The sequence below is a fragment of the Engystomops pustulosus genome, chromosome 3 (assembly GCF_040894005.1).
Source record: "Engystomops pustulosus chromosome 3, aEngPut4.maternal, whole genome shotgun sequence".
Taxonomy (NCBI): Eukaryota; Metazoa; Chordata; class Amphibia; order Anura; family Leptodactylidae; genus Engystomops; species Engystomops pustulosus.
In genome coordinates this window covers 189,272,972-189,291,524 of record NC_092413.1, presented here as the reverse complement: position 1 = coordinate 189,291,524, position 18,553 = coordinate 189,272,972, and the positions used below count along the sequence as shown (strand labels likewise).

Below are 18,553 nucleotides of genomic sequence, written 5' to 3'. Positions count from 1 at the left end.
GTTCAAAAAAATAAAGGGAACAATTAAACAAAACAATGTAACTCCAAATCAATGACACGTCTGCTAAATCAGCATGTACAGTTACAAATCAACACTGCTTATGAATTACCATATATACTCAAGTATAAGCCTAGTTTTTCAGCAAAAAAAAAATGTGCTGAAACCCCAACTCGGCTTATACTCGAGTAAAAATAATACATGTTTTACCAGGTTTTTGTGGTAAAATTAGGGGTTGCGGCTTATACTTGGGTCGGCTTATACTCAAGTATATACAGTAATTTCCCCTGCTGTTGTGCAAATGGAAACAACAGGTAAAAATGATTAGCAATTATCAAGACAACTCCTATATAGGAGTAGTCCTGTAGGTGGTGACCACAGGCCATTTGTCTGTTCTCATCCTATTTTGCTGTTGTTTTGGTCACTTTTGAGTCATTGCTCTCACTCCTAGAAGTAGCTTAAAGGGGGTGTCTACCATCAACAGAAATTGCTCAGGTGCAGCTCATCCAGATGGCACATCAATGTGAGCTGTGGCAAGAAGATTAGCTGTGTCTGTCATCACAGCAACCAAAGCATGGAGCAGAGAGCAGGAGAAGGGAATATAGAGGGACATCAACCCAGCAGCAGGACCACTACCTGGAACAGAACAGGATGAGCAGTGCCTAGTGCCAAAGCTCTCCGAAATGACCTCCAGTAGGCCACTAATATCCACATGCCGGCTTGAACTGCCAGAAACAGACTCCATAATGGTGGGATGAGGGCCCGTTGTCCAAAAGTCTTGCTTACAGCAAGAACCTGGAGACGTTGGAGAGCAATTTGCTACCCTCAACATCCTCCAGCATGACCGGTTTGGCAGTGGCAGCTGATCACTGATCAGTTAATCTGGTGTCAGCTAGAAGAATATGAAGACTCTATTGTGTGTAGTGGCCAGGCATGGTAACTACAGCTCAGTTCTCATTCAAGTGATCAGGACCTGAGCTGCAGTAACACAGTTTGGCCACACAGAGAATTGAGCAGTTGTTCTGGCCCCGATCTTTGGGGCAGATTTATTTACCCGGTCCTGTCGCGATCCAGCGGCGCGTTCTCTGTGGAGGATTCGGGTCTTCCGGCGATTCACTAAGGTAGCTCCCTCGATATCCACTAGGTGTCGCTGCTGCACTGAAGTCCGTTGGAGTGCACTGAAGTTCCCCAAGCTAGGCCGGGTGCAGGTAAGCACGTGTCAAGCGACAAATTTTTTTTAAAAAATACAGCGTTTTCTCCGAATCCGACGGGTTTTCCCACGTGCATGCAGGCACCGATGCGCCACAATCCAATCGCGTGCGCCAAAAACCCGGCAGAATTTGGTGCAAATCAGCGCAAAACTGTAACCCGACGTAAAAACGCAATTCGGGCCCTTAGTAAATGACCCCCTGTGTATTGATTCTTGTGGTGGAATCAGTTGATCACTAATGTATTAAAGGAAACCTACCACTGCTCGCATGATAAAATCATGCGAGCAGACCACCTGGTAGGCTATTTAATACTGATGCCGGCACATACTTTAGTTAGGCACGGCGATCGTTAGTTTAGATAAAAAAATGTTTTACTTACATATGTAAATATCCCTCCGGTGCTACCCCTACGTCATCTTCGGAAGGGAGATGCCTTCCGATCTTTAATTATTCCCGCCTCCTTCATTGTAGCCGTCCTCCTTCGGGTGCCGAGAGCCGTGACGTCACCAAGCTCTCGGCACCTATCGCGCATGCGCAGATACTAACTCTCACACAACCGGACAGCGATAGGTGCCGAGAGCTTGGTGACGTCACGGCTCTCAGCACCCGAAGGAAACGGCTACAATGAAGGAGGCGGGAATAATTAAAGATCGGAAGGCATCTCCCTTCCGAAGATGACGTAGGGGTAGCACCGGAGGGATATTTTCATATGTAAGTAAAACATTTTTTTATCTAAACTAACGATCGCCGTGCCTAACTAAAGTATGTGCCGGCATCAGTATTAAATAGCCTACCAGGTGGTCTGCTCGCATGATTTTATCATGTGAGCAGTGGTAGGTTTCCTTTAAATGTGATTTAGTAAAATTATGAAACAGATAGGATCAATCTGTTTGGGAGAAGTAAAAAATGATAGTAGTTCTGTTGAAAAGTGATGGTAGAACTGATTACCAGATGATTGGATCATCCAAGATTTGCTTCAAAGAAGCTTTGAAAAATTTTTCATAATTTTTTTTTCATAAACCCGAAGTTGCTTTAATTGTAAATCCTCTAAAACACAGATTTTTCATGACAAACTCCTATCTGGTTACATTAATTTTTTTTAAGATTTTTAAAACGTTGACAATCCCCTCCTCCCTAAACTCTGGGATAAATGATAATATATGTTAGTCGCCATTTTAAAATATGGCAAAGCAGTAAAGATTCGGATTTCAATGGGTACTGGAAAAATGGCAGAACCGTAGAGAGAACCATCAGCATTCAAAGTCCGGCTCATCCGCAGAAAATCTCTCACCTCTTAAAGGGGTTGTCTGGGATCATAGGTGTCATCATGCTAAACCAAAGCGCAGAAGAGAGGTTTTTATTTTTTGTTTATTGTTTTAAGTGTTTGTCATCTTTATACAAAACTTCACCCCTCTCTGCCCTTTATTTAACCCCCCCTTCCCCCAGATCCCGGACAACCCCTTTAATTGGGGCAAAAATACCCTTTGTATTCGGGAAATTGTTAAATACTAGATGTACTTTAGGTTTCAGGATGGATTTTACTGATGACAATCTCTGTCCAGAACATGGAACATGTCGGCACTATATAATAATAATTATAATAATAATATTTATATAGCGCCATCATATTCCACAGAGCTTTACAAATCATGGGAGACATAAAACAAGACGCTACAGAGTAATAACACGGTCAGTTGAAACAAGAGCTTACACTCTATGAGACATATATAATCTATAGGATGAAATAAAAGATTGTACTCGTAGACATAGCAGAGGGGACTGCAATTTTTAGAGTTTAGTACAGAGATACTCCTCTTGAAAGTAAAGACAACTATTTGATTGTGATGCATATTAAAAATGCAGAAAAAAAATGTCCTGGCGTCACTGGAGGATCTGCATAGGAGTGCAGGTATTTGTAGAGCAGCTTGTCTGTCTCCCTGACATCAGCGAGGCTTGTGTGTGTGTGAGGGGGGAGAGGGATACGCAGGCGTATTGTATATGGGTGGGGAGGGGAGAGATGTAGAGCAGCCTCAAGCATCCTTATTCACCTACTGTACTGCCTGCTCTGCCTCTCCTAGGCAAGCCATTAACCTATTCCTGCCTCACTGCAGACACCACCCAGTTAACCCGCATCTCTTCCCTCTCTCCGAGCCTCCATTCAGCTTCCCAGCCTCCAGAGCAGACACACAGGACCAAGAGGGGAGACAACCATCCTGCAGAAAGGGATTTGGCTGCTCTTTTTTTCCTGGTCCTGGCTCCTGGTCCTTCCCCGAGCATCATGTCTGCAGGGGGAGATTTTGGAAACCCACTGAGGAAATTCAAGCTGGTCTTTCTAGGAGAACAGAGCGGTAAGTGGCGTCACTTTATCCGGCGTTCCTTGGCTTTTACAGGTTATATTATATCCGGTTATTATATCCTGTTACCAGTGATTTCTGCAGGTCTATGAGTCTTTCCAATGAACACCACCTCCCAACCCTTCATCATCACTGAGAATACATCATCCTCATCCAGGCAAAGCCCCAAACCCCCCCATTTATAACCAGAGAGGGGCGCACAGGTGAGGCTTTAACCCCTCCCACATTGACGCAGAAGTGTCGCCCCACACTGATTAGTCCGTCTTGTTGGGTTTAAATACAGTAACTACCATTTTAATCTGATAATAACCTCTAAAAAAAAATGTAGCTGCCACATATAAATATGGAATATTACACCATTAGTCAACGTCATATGTGACTTATATCCAGTCAAGGCCTAATGCTCCATTATCAGAAATATCAAGTGATAATTTATATGCCCTCCCACCATGGAAAGGGTTAAGGTATTGTCAGAAGGGTTTAGGCGTGATTTTATTACATGGCAGGTTGCAGGCTTCCTATGGTGTAATGTACAATTTTTTTTTCAGTCGGACACACCCTTAATGACTCCTGGGATATGTACAGGAGACACAGACGTCTTCTCTGTTATCAGTGCGGCTCGGGAGGATGTGTTAGTCCAAGGTGGTAGATGTCCGTAAATGTTTGTTTTTTTCATATTACGGTCCACTTGACCGTTCTATAAAAAGAGAAGTAAATTGCTGCAAATTAACCGATTTCTATCAGGATGAAGCAGAAAACAAGCTGCTGCTATAAGGGGTTATTCATTGGAGGAGATCAATAAATGTTTCCCGTGTTACATAGCTGTATACTAATGGCTTCCACTCTATGTATTTCTACCATTACTAGGGCGATTATTAGCATCAACTTTCCCAAAATGTTACACTGTGTTATACATTACATTATGCAATAAGACTTCACAATGATTCAGATAAACTCTATTGAATGTAAAGGTCAAGATGATGATCCATGGGTGGACCATACCATTATATAGAAATCTGATCCTTTAGTCCATAAAATCTGACTTGTTTTCAAAATTTTAACACATTATTAGAACTATTGATTAAGATTTGTAACATAAGTCTCACGAATTTTACAATTTTAGTAAATTTTTCCATTTTAAAAAATTTACTAACAGACAGGACTAACCCCCAATGTATGAGGACGCTTGGCTAACAAGGACACAGTACGTACCCCCCTACATTCCCCACCCTTGGTTTACCTCTTTCGCAATGAGCTAAAGGGATGTGCAACTGGTTAGGTTTCAGTGCTACTAACGTTGGCATTGCCCATAGATGTGTATGACCAACCTGATATATACAGAATGATGAGTGGTCAAAAATTTCAAACTAATATCCCCCCCATGAACCAAAGCCTAAACCATTCAAAAAGCAAAGAGTATGTGATCATCTATATAGAACACCCAAAATTCCTATGGCATTGCTTTGAGACATTCATCCATTTATGACAAAGTGCTATTGAGTTCAGTGGACCAGTCTAACACTTGATATTTCCCTGAAAGAAATCTTCAAGCATCACTGAAGAGGTTCAAGATTCTTTTCCATAATATAATGGGAGCTATGGTTTTATTTAGGGAAATAGTAGGGGTCAAAGATCAGAGATCAGAGTACACTGCTGCCATTGTTTCCTAAAGGGTCACAGGACATAACTTCTAATTCCGTTTGATAAAAAAATGGGGAAGCCACAAAAGGGGTAACCCCCAAAGCTGACCATATCCTGAGTGTTATTGCTAGTAATTACAGTATTTTTCGGACTATAAGGCGCACCGGAGTATAAGGCGCACCATCAATAAATGCCTGCTAAAATGTCTAGGTTCATATATAAGGCGCACCGGATTATAAGGCGCACCTGATTATAAGGATGAATGACCAGCAGGTGGCAGACCTGTGCACAGTTCAAGGCAGCTGTTGTCTGTAAGTACGGTTCATATATAAGGCGCACCTTGTGATTTCTGAAAAATCTAAGGATTTTTTGTGCGCCTTATAGTCCGAAAAATATGGTACATGATATTTCATGGTGCCAATTGTAATGAACGGACCTTCTCATACATACCGGCATTGGGTCCACCAAAGACAGACATTTTGGATCCACCTTCTGTGGCAGCTTATAAAGGAGGGACATCCCTCTATAACTTCAGTGACAATGTTTTACAAGAGCTCTCCAAATTCCTAGAGGTCTTCTTATGATAGAGAACCATGTATATGTAGATATTTGTATCTTTAGGTCACCACCAAACGACATGATGTTCAGTCACCTTGAAAGGAGAACATAAATGTGCCGACCAATGAAAGAAGGACACTAAATTGCACATGGCTGCTTGTGCGCCTACCACATTAAGGATATTGGGATCTTTATAATCCACATAAAGCTTTAGGTCAAGGGTGACAACTCTGGACTAATATTAAGGGACCCTCTGACCCCAGGGCAGTGTTTATTACTAGAGGTCTTTCTGAGCAGCTGAGATTTACATTACTAAACTGAGACTTGTACATGTGAATAGCAGTTATGGTGAAGGTTGAGTAAAGATGGTAGAAGGATCTACATGGGCTTTAAATATAGACAATTTTCTGAATATTATCTGATTTATGATGTGTATACAGGTGATTTCGTATGATGGAGATAAGGAGAGATACATAAACACACACGTTAACATATGTACACACACATTTTATATGGTTATGCCACACGGAGAGATGGAGGAGCCCCTATTACTAGGACATTCAATATCATGCTGATAACAGGAAGATAAAGAGAATAAGTAACACAAATTAAGATCATAGGGTATTTGCAAAGGTGCTATACATGAGTGCTGGAGGCCTGTGTAAGGCATAAGCCTTGTCTCAGTCACCAATGGGAGCAGGCTTGTCCTGCTATAGAGGTCCAGGGAGGCTGAAGATTGTAGACTGGTGGGTTGAAGGTTGGGAGTCGTTAGTGGTGGGTTGAAGGTCATGAGTCATAACTAGAGGCTCAACAAAGCAAAGACTGGAGTGTGTTTCAAGGACTGGATGGTGAGCTAGCAATGTGACCATCCATGTATAACAATGATGTTGGGCCACCACCTAAGTCATGACAGCTCAAGTATTTTGTTACCTCAAGTGGTTTGCTCAGTGTAGTCAACTGGAGCTGGGGAAATAATTAGACCGGATAAGAAAACATTTGTGGGATAAGTTATACTGTGCTCAAACCGGGAAGGAGATTGTGGTAGGGCAAGTGAATCAGATGTAAATGGCTCTAGATGTAGGGGCTGAGGAGGATTCATATCTCAGTAGGACTTGCACTGGCATAGATGGTAATAAAATCCGTATCCGTATGTACACATATTGAACCGTATCCATATAAAATACTGTGGGCTCGCAAATAATGGATGGCGGACTATTACGAATAGAGAACAACCATGTGCTATGCCAAAATATACAATCTTTATTTATTTAAACAAGAAAATCAATAATGTACACCAAACCAGAAACCAATAAAAACATTTAAAAAGAATCCTCTATACAAAAACCAAGGGAGGGTAGGGCACATGATAAGGACCACCAAAACAACATCTCCCTACCCAGCCCCAAACCCTATGCCTGTCCGGCTACACAGGTATAAAAAGTAGCAAAGGTTACCAAGAGTTGTACAACATCACGGCAGAAAAATGTCCATGGAGAAAGAGTAAGGATAATATCAGTCATTATAGTTTCCAAGCAGACCGGACAGACGGGGAAAGGGCTGGGAGAGCCCCACGCGTATCGCCACTCGTGGCGGACTATTGGCTTGCTGACAGAATGCACCTCCCACTGGTTTTGGGTAATGCACGTATATATACGGCATCATACAGTGCTTAACCATATGCAGCTGGTATGCAACCTGTATTTTATACGTTCCCATTGACTTCTAAAGGGCATACTGATGCAAATTCATGAGAAAATAGTACATGCTCTATATTTTATATTGCTCAAAAATGGTACTGTACTGTATGGTGCACAATATGGCCATTCAATGGAAGGATGTATTACCCATTGAAAAGAATGGGGTCCCAAGTATGGTACCCATATATATATTTGTGTGAATGTAGCTTTAAGTATGGGGATCAGGGCCTACATGTAAGACATAAACCCTTAAGGACACAGAAAGCCATAATGGAGAAATGAAGCACATGGCTTCAAAAAATTCTTTTTGCTAGATGTTAAAGGTAAATTCCCATTTTAGGTAGTTATGATATATCCACAGGATATGCTGATGAATAGAGAATGAAACGCGTAAGAGGTTGCTCTGCTCTCTATGTTGTGGCCAAGCCAACAAGTCACTGCAGCTTAGCAGCTATTGAAATGAATCTGCAGTAACCTGATCCAACCACTACAATGGTACAGGAGCTGTCAGCCTTCTGTTTCATTCTCGGTGTATCAGTTGTCAAAAACTAGCTAATCTATGGAAGTGTTGGGTTTTTAACACCTATAAATCTGAAATGGAGGACCATCTTGTTTCTCAACTTTCTACACAAGATCTAGTGTCTTTCAAATGTAAATTTCAGACTTCCCAACATACAACTGCAATGGCAACATGTGGACAGGAAATTAGTCAACCCATCAAGCACAAAAATAAGAATTAGATATAGAATCCATACTGATGATTTCCATAATAGAATTCAAAGTTATGATCTCAATCCTGGTAAGTAATTGAAATATATAGAATACCAGGATATAAAAGCTGGAGAGAAATTAATCTATGTGATTTATATGTATTAGAGCAAAAAATCTGAGTAAATCCTTTAAGGATTTACTCAAAGAAAAACAGTAGGAGAGCTGCCATTCAACACGGAACTTGGAATGTGCCTCTTTCCATCTCTTTCCATCAGGCACATGAAGTAAAGTGGATTAGGCAACCGGTAGAGGGAAGCTAAACAGGTTTCAGAACCTAAACCCCAGCTGGATAATGGCATACTGACATTTTAGTGGTCCCATTCAATTAGAAAGGTACTGTTTAAAAAATGTAATTCAGCTACTCCTTCTCTGTCAGATTGGGCTGTAATAATCACCCAGTAATTCCACTTTAAAGGTAATTTACCACATGGGTGCAGTGCTTCTAAACCAAGCATGCTGGGGTGTGCATCCTAAAACAGGATGCATTATTCTATTAACTTCTAATAGCTTAATTTTTGAGAAAAACAAGTTTTAAAGTTATGCAAATGAGCCTCCGGGGCTCCTGGCTACATCACAGAAGCCCCTTTTGGCTCTGTTGTCTGCTAATTACTCACATCTCCATTCGGCGTTTGTGCCCACCTCCTTACTCCCCAGCAAGAGAGCCAAATGGAGGCCAGAATAATTGGCAAACGATGGAGCCAGCAGGGAATTCTGTGACGTTGCCAGGAGCCACTGAGGCTCATTTGAATAATTTTAAAAGAGAGTTTTCTCAAAAACTTAGCTATTAAAATAAAAAAAGAAGAATGAATTCTGTTTCAGGAGGCACACCCCAGCGTGTCAGTGTCCTTGGTTTAGAAACACTGCATCCATGTGGCAGAAATCCGTTCAAACTGAAAGGCACTGATAATATTCTATTAAAATGACTAATACATCTCCCAATTATAAATAACACAAATTTCTATTGTCCATACTGTTAGTCATACAAGTGCTGGGAAACATAACTCCTAATAGCTGCATCATGAATATTGGTGCCATGAGGCAACCAAAGCTTTGTCACAGCACCTAATTATAGAAAAAACTCTGTTTGGTCAATTTATAGCAAAGAATTGTGCACAAGGTGACTGGATCAGATCATAGCCTGTGAGGATAGCTTTCTTTAGAGAGCAGTTTTGGAGAACTTAATGTTATAGAACTTATATTATACTTAGAGTATATAATATAATATATATACATATATAATATACATAATATATACCATAAATCTCAGGAGTGGAGAACATATTTTGGAAATCATTAACCCCCAAATTAGTTAAAGGAAAGACCATGTCAACCATCTAAAAAATATGGTAGCACCGCCAAAGAGAAATATCTTTTCGTTAGAGTTTCTTTTGGTCACGAAATGGACCATTTTTTGTAGGGCAATTTAGAATTTGTAGTGTGGTCATGCTGGAGATGGTGGTGTAACTTATTGTGATCATTCAACCAATACAGAGGTGATATATAGGTGATGAAACATACACAAAAAATAAGACTCTATAGCATCAGCCTTGGCAATGCTAAGGTGCTGGAGGCCTGCAATCACAAATGAGAGTTGGTTTGTCCTTCTGTAGACATCCAGGGAGATAGCAGATTGTCGGCTGAAGGGTTAAAGGTTGGGCGTGATTAATGGTGGGTTATCGGTCATGAATCATAACCAGTGAAGACCCGAGGAGAGGAGTCACCTCATAATACTGAGCGAGTCTACACAACAAGGGCTAGAGTGTGTTTCAAGGAGTGGATGGTGAGCTAGTAATGTTACCAACCATGCATAACAACAATGTTGGGCCACAACCTAAGTCTTGAAAGCTCAAGTGTTTTGTTAGCTCAAGTGGTTAGCTCGCTGGAGTCAGCTGGAGCGGTGGAAATAATTAGACCGGTTCAGAAATCATTTGTGGGATAAACTATACTGTACTGAACGCGGGGAGGAGATTGTGGGAAGGGATTCAGATGTAGATGGCTGTAGATGTAGGGGCTCAGGAGCATCCATTTCTCAGTAGGCCTTGTACAAGGATAATCAGTAGTACAAGCATAAGCTAGACTGAATGGGTACAATAGGCATTGGGAAGGGTTGTACAACAAATGTCCTGGAGGATCAGGGCATGTATGTAAGATATAAACCCCCTAAGACCCTGAAAACCATATGGAAATATTAATTTAGCTAGTTGTTAAAGGTGAATAGCCATCTCAGGTATTTATGATATACCCACAGGATAAATACCAGTTTGCAGAATAAGCGTATGTATCATCCACAAGATCTCAGCTTTTTATAGGTATTAGGCGCTATCACTATTACAAGCATGTGTCCAAGTATTGGTGGGATGTGCCTTTTAATAAAATTACCACAAGGCGCTCATGAGGAATTTGATGCCTATACATCCATGATAATGTCACCATTTAAATCTTTATCAATTATGACATCTGGAGATGTACAATAGCAATAAAAAGTGTTCCTAGAGTAACTATGTAGATATATATTCAATACTCTCAATATATGTAGGAGAAGGTCCTTCGGGACCTCATACCCCTTCCCCAGGATGGTTGACTCAACATGTTTAAAAAGGGGTTACCCAAATTCTTATTCCTCCCCAAAGTCCATTGCCAACAAGTGAGTTCATTTTGAGAAACCCACTGCACATGCTTGTGGGCAGGGGAGTAGCAAGGAGAGGCAGGGCCCCATAGCAGACATAGAACATGGCCCTCCTACTACCTCAGTAAATATACATACCTTATATACTTGAGTATAAGCCTAGTTTTTCAGCACAAAAAATGTGCTGAAAAACCCAAACTCGGCTTATACTCAAGTCAAAAAAATAAATATATCTAAACTCACTTTTCCGGCGACCCCTGTATATCTTCTGTGCGATCTGTCCGGCAGCGGCGGCAGGCTATATAAACTGGGGCAGGGTCTGGCAGGTAATATCCAGTGATGGCAAACCTTTTTTATCGCAAAGTGCCAACACAGAAATGTAATTTGTGATTTATACTCCCTTTTTTGTCACAGCTTTCTTTGAAACCAGCACCTGAGGACACCAATAAAGCAGGAGATAGTCTCAGGTACAGCTGATACATTAAAATAGCTCTGTGCACAGCAAGTCCTGGGCTGTCTGGGACTGCAGGAAGATACCTAGAGTCATCTCTGGTGATGGCCTGAGTGCCCACAGAAAGGGCTCTGAGTGCCACCTCTGGCACTAGTGCCATAGGTTAGCCATCACTGCTATATACACTGGGGCAGGGGCTGGCTGGCTATATACTGGGTAAGCTGTGACCAATGCATTTCCCACCCTCGGCTTATACTCGAGTCAATAGGTTTTCTCAGTATTTTTTGGTAAAATTAGGCGCCTCGGCTTATACTCGGGTCGGCTTATACTCGAGTATATACGGTACTCACACATTTATATTGTATACTGTGGAAGATGTGCACAGTTAAATGCAGATTTTGTTTTACAATGTGCAACATAATGGGGCTCATTTACTAGGGGCCCGAATCGCTCATTTTCGTTGAGTTTTCCGAAAATTACTGGTTTGCGCCACTTTGCCCTGGGTTTTTGGCGCACGCGATCGGAGTGTGTCGCATTGGTGCCGGGTTTCACGCGATGGAAATCGGGGGGCGTGGCCATCGGAAAACCCGACAGATTCGGAAAAACCGCGGTATTTTAAAAAAAATGTGTCGACACGCACTTATATGCACCAGGAAGAGGATGGTGAACTCCGGCGGACCGCAGCGCAGCAGCGACACCTAGTGGATATCGGGCGCACGACCTTAGTGAATCCCAGCAAGCTCCGAATGAACGTCAGACAACGAGCCGCGGGAACGCGAATGGACTGGGTAAGTAAATGAGCCCCAATATGTATATAATGGTGCACATTCTCCATTCTTTATTGTGTAAGGTCAGAAGCCTGTGCCCCCTGACATTGCGGGCCCCATAGCAGATTCTATGGCTGCTACCGCTATAGATACACCCCTGCTTATGGGATTTTCCGGATCAAACCTACAACAACAGAACTGAACCCAGCATGTTCTGTTCAGTGATTCTTGGTTCAGTCGGAAAAATCCTGCAAGCGCAAGGAGCGAGTTTCTCGGACTGAACTCCCTTACACGCATCAAGCTTAACTTGGCTTTGTCTAGGAGGAGCACATTACCATAGAATGAAATGATGTATCCAGATGATGGCTTCTGGTCTCTCCAGCTATCTCAAAACTACAACCCTCAGCAAGTCTCCAGTCTGCGGATAATGAGCTCCATCAGTGTTGTCTCCATTACATTATGTAGTGATATATGGCAAGCGAGGCAGGACTTATTACATGTAAGAAGGAAAATAAACTGCTTACTTTAATCTGAGGTTGTCCTGGATGGTAAAGGTTGCGTAGCGCAAATGCTTCAGACAACCTTTTATAACCGCCATCAAGCTGTGCATGTTTAATCCCAGAGTGCACCAATTTCCTTCCGAGGTAATCAATACTTAATGAGGTCTTCAGCTGAATTCATATGGTTAATGGCTTCCAAAGAATCCTCCTCCATCTTCTCTCCCTCTCCCTTTCTCTCTCTGTTGTCATATTTGTTCCCTTTCCCTGCACTCTCTATAAAATTGAGTTTTATGTAACCTCGAAATAAGCAGGACTAAAAGTGAAAAATGATTTAGTTTTCTCAAATGGTTGAATATTACATGGAGTGAATGTATCAGGAGGGGATTTGTTTGCTAGTGTTTGTAGCTGTAACTTGCATCAATTGTATTTAAATTTCAAATGTAACAATTTTTTTGTTAAAATAAGGCAAAAATGTCTCAACCCTCTATAATGCAGTGTTTTGTTAATAAATTTTGGTGTGCGGGACTTGACAAACACCCACATATGGTTTTGGCAAACCCACAGGTAGATGAGATTTCTACAGATCTTATCCGTATCATACAAAAAACTATAACCATTCAGCAGTACATCCATTCTATGGGGGAGATTTATAAGAAATATCAGAGGTAAAACAGTTCCAGTTGCCCATGTAAACCAATCAGAGTTCAGCTTTAATTTTATAAACAGCTGTGGTAAAATGAAATCTGAGCTCTGATTGGTTTCCATGGGCAATTAGAACAGTTCTGCTCTAAGACTAATTCTGATAAATCTCCCCCTATGAGTTTAGAATGGTAAACGATTGTTGTCTAGTTTTCTAAACCCATTTCTTTATTCAGTAGAGAATCTGAAATTAAAACTAGTGCGTCCTATGTTCAGTCCTGCATCGCATCGCTAAGGCCCAATGTCCACGAGTGATCTTGCGCATTCGGGATTTAGCGGAACTGAACCTAAAATCACTGAACTGAACTAAAGGAAGTAGCAGCACTCCGTTCCAGTTCAAGGAAGTTTATTCACCAAGTGAGGGTATAGCAACGTTTCAGCTAACTCATTGTAGGCTTGAAAATGGCTACAATGAGTTAGCTGAAACGTTGCTATACCCTCACTTGGTGAATAAACTTCCTTGAACTGGAACGGAGTGCTGCTACTTCCTTTATTCTATGCTGTACATAGCGGTCTAGGATCGGACCCGCTGTAGCTTTGCACCCACGGGGTTGAACCCTCTTTCTACTGTGCCGCCCATCCACATCACGTTTACTGAACTGAACTAATATGCTGAGTTCAGTTCATTTATAGAATGTGCAAGAAATAAACCTGCTTCTGGGCAATGAGCCTCAAATGGACAGAACATCTTTCTCTCTATAGTGACACAACGTTTTTAACCATTCTTTATTATACAGTATTCCATGCGGCATAGTTCTGGATTCCACCTGAAATACAGGACATGTTGCTTCATTTTTTTCCCCTGCAAGTAGCCTCCCATTGATTTCTGTGTAAGGGCCTTCCACAGAAAATCCATAGATGTGAATTTAATTTACCTTTAAGTGGCACTGCAGGGAAATTGAACACTTATTACAGGTGAACACAAGGGGTGCGCTATGTAATCAAGAGACCCTTCCAATAAACAGGGAATGTCCAAGTACAGAATCCCTGTCATCTGCTTTAGGAACACTGAGAACACAACAAAGATTTGGACAAATAATGAGTCTCTTCATATGTCTGATATGAATTGTAGTCCAGTTTTACCGGTATTAAAGCGGTTGTTCCAAGTTTGCCATTCTGTATCAAAAGGATAGATCCAATTTTTGGGACCCCACCAATGACAAGATCAGACCCCTATTGATCACGAGAATAGGGGTCCTGTTCTCACTAACTCATGTGCCCCACAGGTTGAGCTCAGGTATCTATGACACTCCTAATTACTGGGGGCAAAAAACTAATTTACAAAGCATGAAAAATTTGCAATTCCTGGAGTAAGGTCAAAAATTGTGTCTTTTTCCCTGGCATACTCAAGGGGGTTGATGGGTCGGGACATGGCTTGGATGGCTGAGTGCATTTACGAAAGCCCCCAGTCCTCATAAATACCTTATGATAGGCCATCAATAGTTGACCATGGGGCCAAAGCCCAGTCGCTACACCGATCAGCTGTTTGGAGGGGCACGACGCTAGAAGCATTTAGCCATTTACTTTCAATGGGGGCTCAGAACAGCTAAATAATACTGGGGACAGATTTTGACCCCCACAATTGACTATTGATGCAGAATCCCTGTGGAATATCCTGTATGCCCAGGCCAATGGAATGGACACACCAAGAAATTTCTAGGACAACTTGACAGAAGAGGACAACTCAAGGGCTTCCCTTTACTGGCAATTTTTTCTTTATAGGGAAGTGCCCTTTAAATGTCCTTGTGTGTGTTTTCCCAGTAAAATATCCTGCTCTAATATTCATCTCTAAACAGAATATAATGTCAGGTAGCTGCCGGTTTCCTGACAGCTAGCCTGTTCATGCAGACAGTGCCGGCGTTGTTATAGGGGAGCTGTCAGTCATCCGGGCCAGACATGGAAAGTGCTTTGTGCAGGCTACAAGGGCTGCGGAGTGATCACCTTTCTCTGGGATATGAGCAGTTCACAGAAGGACAAGGCGTCTTTGAGGAGAATCCTAATGACTCGGTTTAGTCTGGGATTAATTGTTAGTGGGATCACTGGAGAAGTGACTCTCCCACAGCTGAAGAAATGTATGTTGGGATCCTTTCCAGGAACATATAGATTTTGTATCGCTTACGTCTGAGCTTGCGGCGGATACAGATGACAGGCCCGGGTGACAGGCCAGGCCCGGTCACAATCTTCTATTCCATAGCCTTTCCTGCAATGTAGCGTCTTAGTAATGGTGGCTGAAAAGCAAGATTTCATTAAGGATATTTACTCTCAGGGCTGTTCTCCTGCAAGGTCTCTGGGGAAAAGCTGAAGAAAGGCTGAAAGGTCCCTTCTGTCTTTGTTGCTACGTTACAATACAAAGGAGACAAGCGCCTGTCAGACCCTTTTCGGTCAGTTAAGGTTGCAGTTCTACAGAAAATATAGCGAGGTTTCATTTTTAACCTAATGATTTCTGGAACGAACAAGTGAGGTGTGAAATAAAGATATCACAGCAATGTTTTCATCATTACCGAACCGCACAGCAATACAAGGGGGATAGAGCCTTGTGCAAACTAATGTGTAATATTGGGTTCAAACAGCGGGACTATGTTATCAGAGTGTGAGGTCCGCTTATGCACCCATGACTGTGGACAAGAAACAGGCAGGAGGAGGACCGACTCTCTAATTCGTGGTTTGGGCATTCATCTCATACACAAGGCCATGGAAACCACTGCCCTGTGCACATCACGGCATTACGTACACAAGGCCTGACCGGGAAAGCAGACAAGAGGAAAGGAAATTCCCTGCAGTAGCTCTTCCTGGCAGAGTAAATATATATGTATATTTCCTTTCACTGGTCCCCAAGGTCAAATGTGCATTTAAGGAATAATATGGATTTGTTACAGCAATCAATATGGCCTCGGTGGAGTACATGACATCTGATATCACCACATCCCCATTAGGTTTTGTCCCTCAACAGCAACAAATTAAGTTTTGACAGTGATACAATCCTGCCGTTACCTACGCATTTTCAGGCTTCCTGGTTTCGATGAAAGAGGTAAATCTGAAACACGTAGTCAGCTGTCTAAGTAATATCTGACTTGGTCTTGTAAGGATCTTTTAAGAATATGAGGCTGGATTTACTATAGAATGTCACATTGCAAACAGTGTTAGGTACCGTCCCCAGAGATCTGTGTCGCCATCATTTGGTGTGTGTTTATTGGTCAATTCGGTTCAAATCTGCCAATTTTCAGACAACAAATTGTATCAGATTTCTTATTTGCTTTGGACAAATCTTGTATGTACGATAATAACAGTAATATAGAAAGTGTAACTGATCCATTGAAATTTCCATTAATTGCAATAGTCTTTTGGTGGTTTCCGTCATTGTCCATTTGCACCACGTCTGTTAGGCTTCTTACATAAAAAACTGTTTTGGAGCATTGGAGGTAGTTGTATACCATTTTCCAGGACAATTAAAGTAACAATGGATCAAGTCAAATAGATTCAGACCCGATTCTTACTAAAAAATTCAGCAAGCGTTTCTTGAATGGTTCACTCATCTCTAAGCAGGACTTTAAACAATTCATTTATATCTCAGGATTGAAGCTTTTCCAAGTGTTCTGGTGGATTGTCTTATCTGTGTTGTGATCTTCGTTCACTGCATTGAGCTTTTGCACAGCCCTTCCCCTCTGCTCTGGATAAAAGCTATAGAAGGGATTTGGTTGTAAACTGCAGCAGTCACTCAGAGCATGGAGCTTAGGGGCAATTCAATAGAGAGCACTAAGAGCACAGCATGGTCAAGAGCCTTGGAGAAATGTATAATCCTGAAATATAAATCCATTTTTCTGCCATGCCTCAACTAACAACATCCGCAAAGGTGCGTGAATGATTACATAGCGCTCTACGGGTGCTACCTAGCACTGTCCGCAGTTTGCATTATCCAAAATACTGACAGACTCCTTCAAAAGACTACAGACAGCAACATTTCTGTGTACCTTATAAAACTTTTAACTCTTAATAAATATCTGTTCAGCGGTGACATCTGGCATAGATATCCCGGCTCATCCAGGTGGATGAATTCACTGTTATGCAGGAGGTGGATGAATCATTACAGAACTGCACAGATTTGTCACTCAATATCTTTTCCCAGGAACTAGATATTACTGAGAATGGATGAATTCATTAGGAGGCCTTTCCTGATGCTTACACATATAGGACACCTGCACATAACAGGCAGCACAAAAAGCAAGTCCCAATTACTGCGGAAAGCCGGAGGCATAACTCGAGGCTCCAAGGCTGCGGTGTAAGATCTGTAACAGCACCCCTCACTCTCCATTTGTCATTGATAATACTGGTGTCTTCTTTTGATGAAAAAAAAAGGATTTTGAGCCCCACAGACATCAGGGTTCAGATGCTTCTACCCCCTACAGCTATTTACCCCAACTAGCCCCATTGCCACTATGGTGTAAGGATGTCATCATTACTAAAATCTGGTACCAACGTCAACATCTACAAAGCCAATTCATCTTCCTCTGTCATTGACTTGCAAGATGCTAAAATAGTATCTTTCGTTTTTTGTACAAGTTGTTTTTAAATTATTGATCCATTTCCCAGTCCTTTAGTGTAAATTTACATTGCATTAGAGAAAGGGCAAAGATGTATGTATACCTCTGTGTAGCCTCGGTATCCTGGGTTAGGCTGTCCCAAAGTTCTGCTAAATTGCCCTAAAAAGCTAGGGATAACAGTAAATATTACTTTGCATATACAGGCAGTGCCCGGGTTACGCACAAGATTGGTAGGTTTGTTGAATTGGTATGTAAGTCGGAATTGGTGTATTTTCTAAGTGCAACTCTTTGCAATAAAATTTTAGTGCAATTGGATTTTCTAACTTTAGTGTTGTCATAATACCCTTTAAGTCAGGGACTGTCTGTATAACTTTTTCACTGTATAACTTTATTCTACTCCCACCGAGCAGAGCCCAAAATAACATACAATGTGACAGTCCAGAGGACTCACACTTGATGGCAGTTTCCTACAAGCCCCATATTTCACTCAGTCCTACCACAAGTGCTCTATTGCTGCTTGTAGTCTCCTCCCACCTTCTGCTATTGCTCTGGGCTTCATTTGGAAAATGTGACACATGTTGACACGTGTGCTCTAAGAGCACCGCAGGGTTATGATACTTGTAGAGGCTATAATCTTAGAATATATAAACCCATTTTAATCTATGTTTTTAGTGTTGTCTTAAGTAAAAACATCAAAGTCCATTACAAAGTTGATTACAGTAAATAAATATATAAAAAGATTA

The 18,553-nt window shown here is 41.7% G+C and overlaps 1 protein-coding gene across 1 annotated transcript in view; it reads left to right on the top strand.

Moving 5' to 3' along the window:
• The first annotated feature begins 3,194 nt into the window (after positions 1-3,194).
• RAB6B (RAB6B, member RAS oncogene family) overlaps positions 3,195-18,553 on the top strand; it is a 36,673-nt gene continuing 21,314 nt past the window's right edge. Inside the window, exon 1 of the mRNA XM_072143424.1 lies at positions 3,195-3,556. Within this exon, the coding sequence (XP_071999525.1) occupies positions 3,487-3,556 (70 nt within the window). The 5' untranslated portion in view covers positions 3,195-3,486. The remainder of the gene's footprint in view (positions 3,557-18,553) is intronic.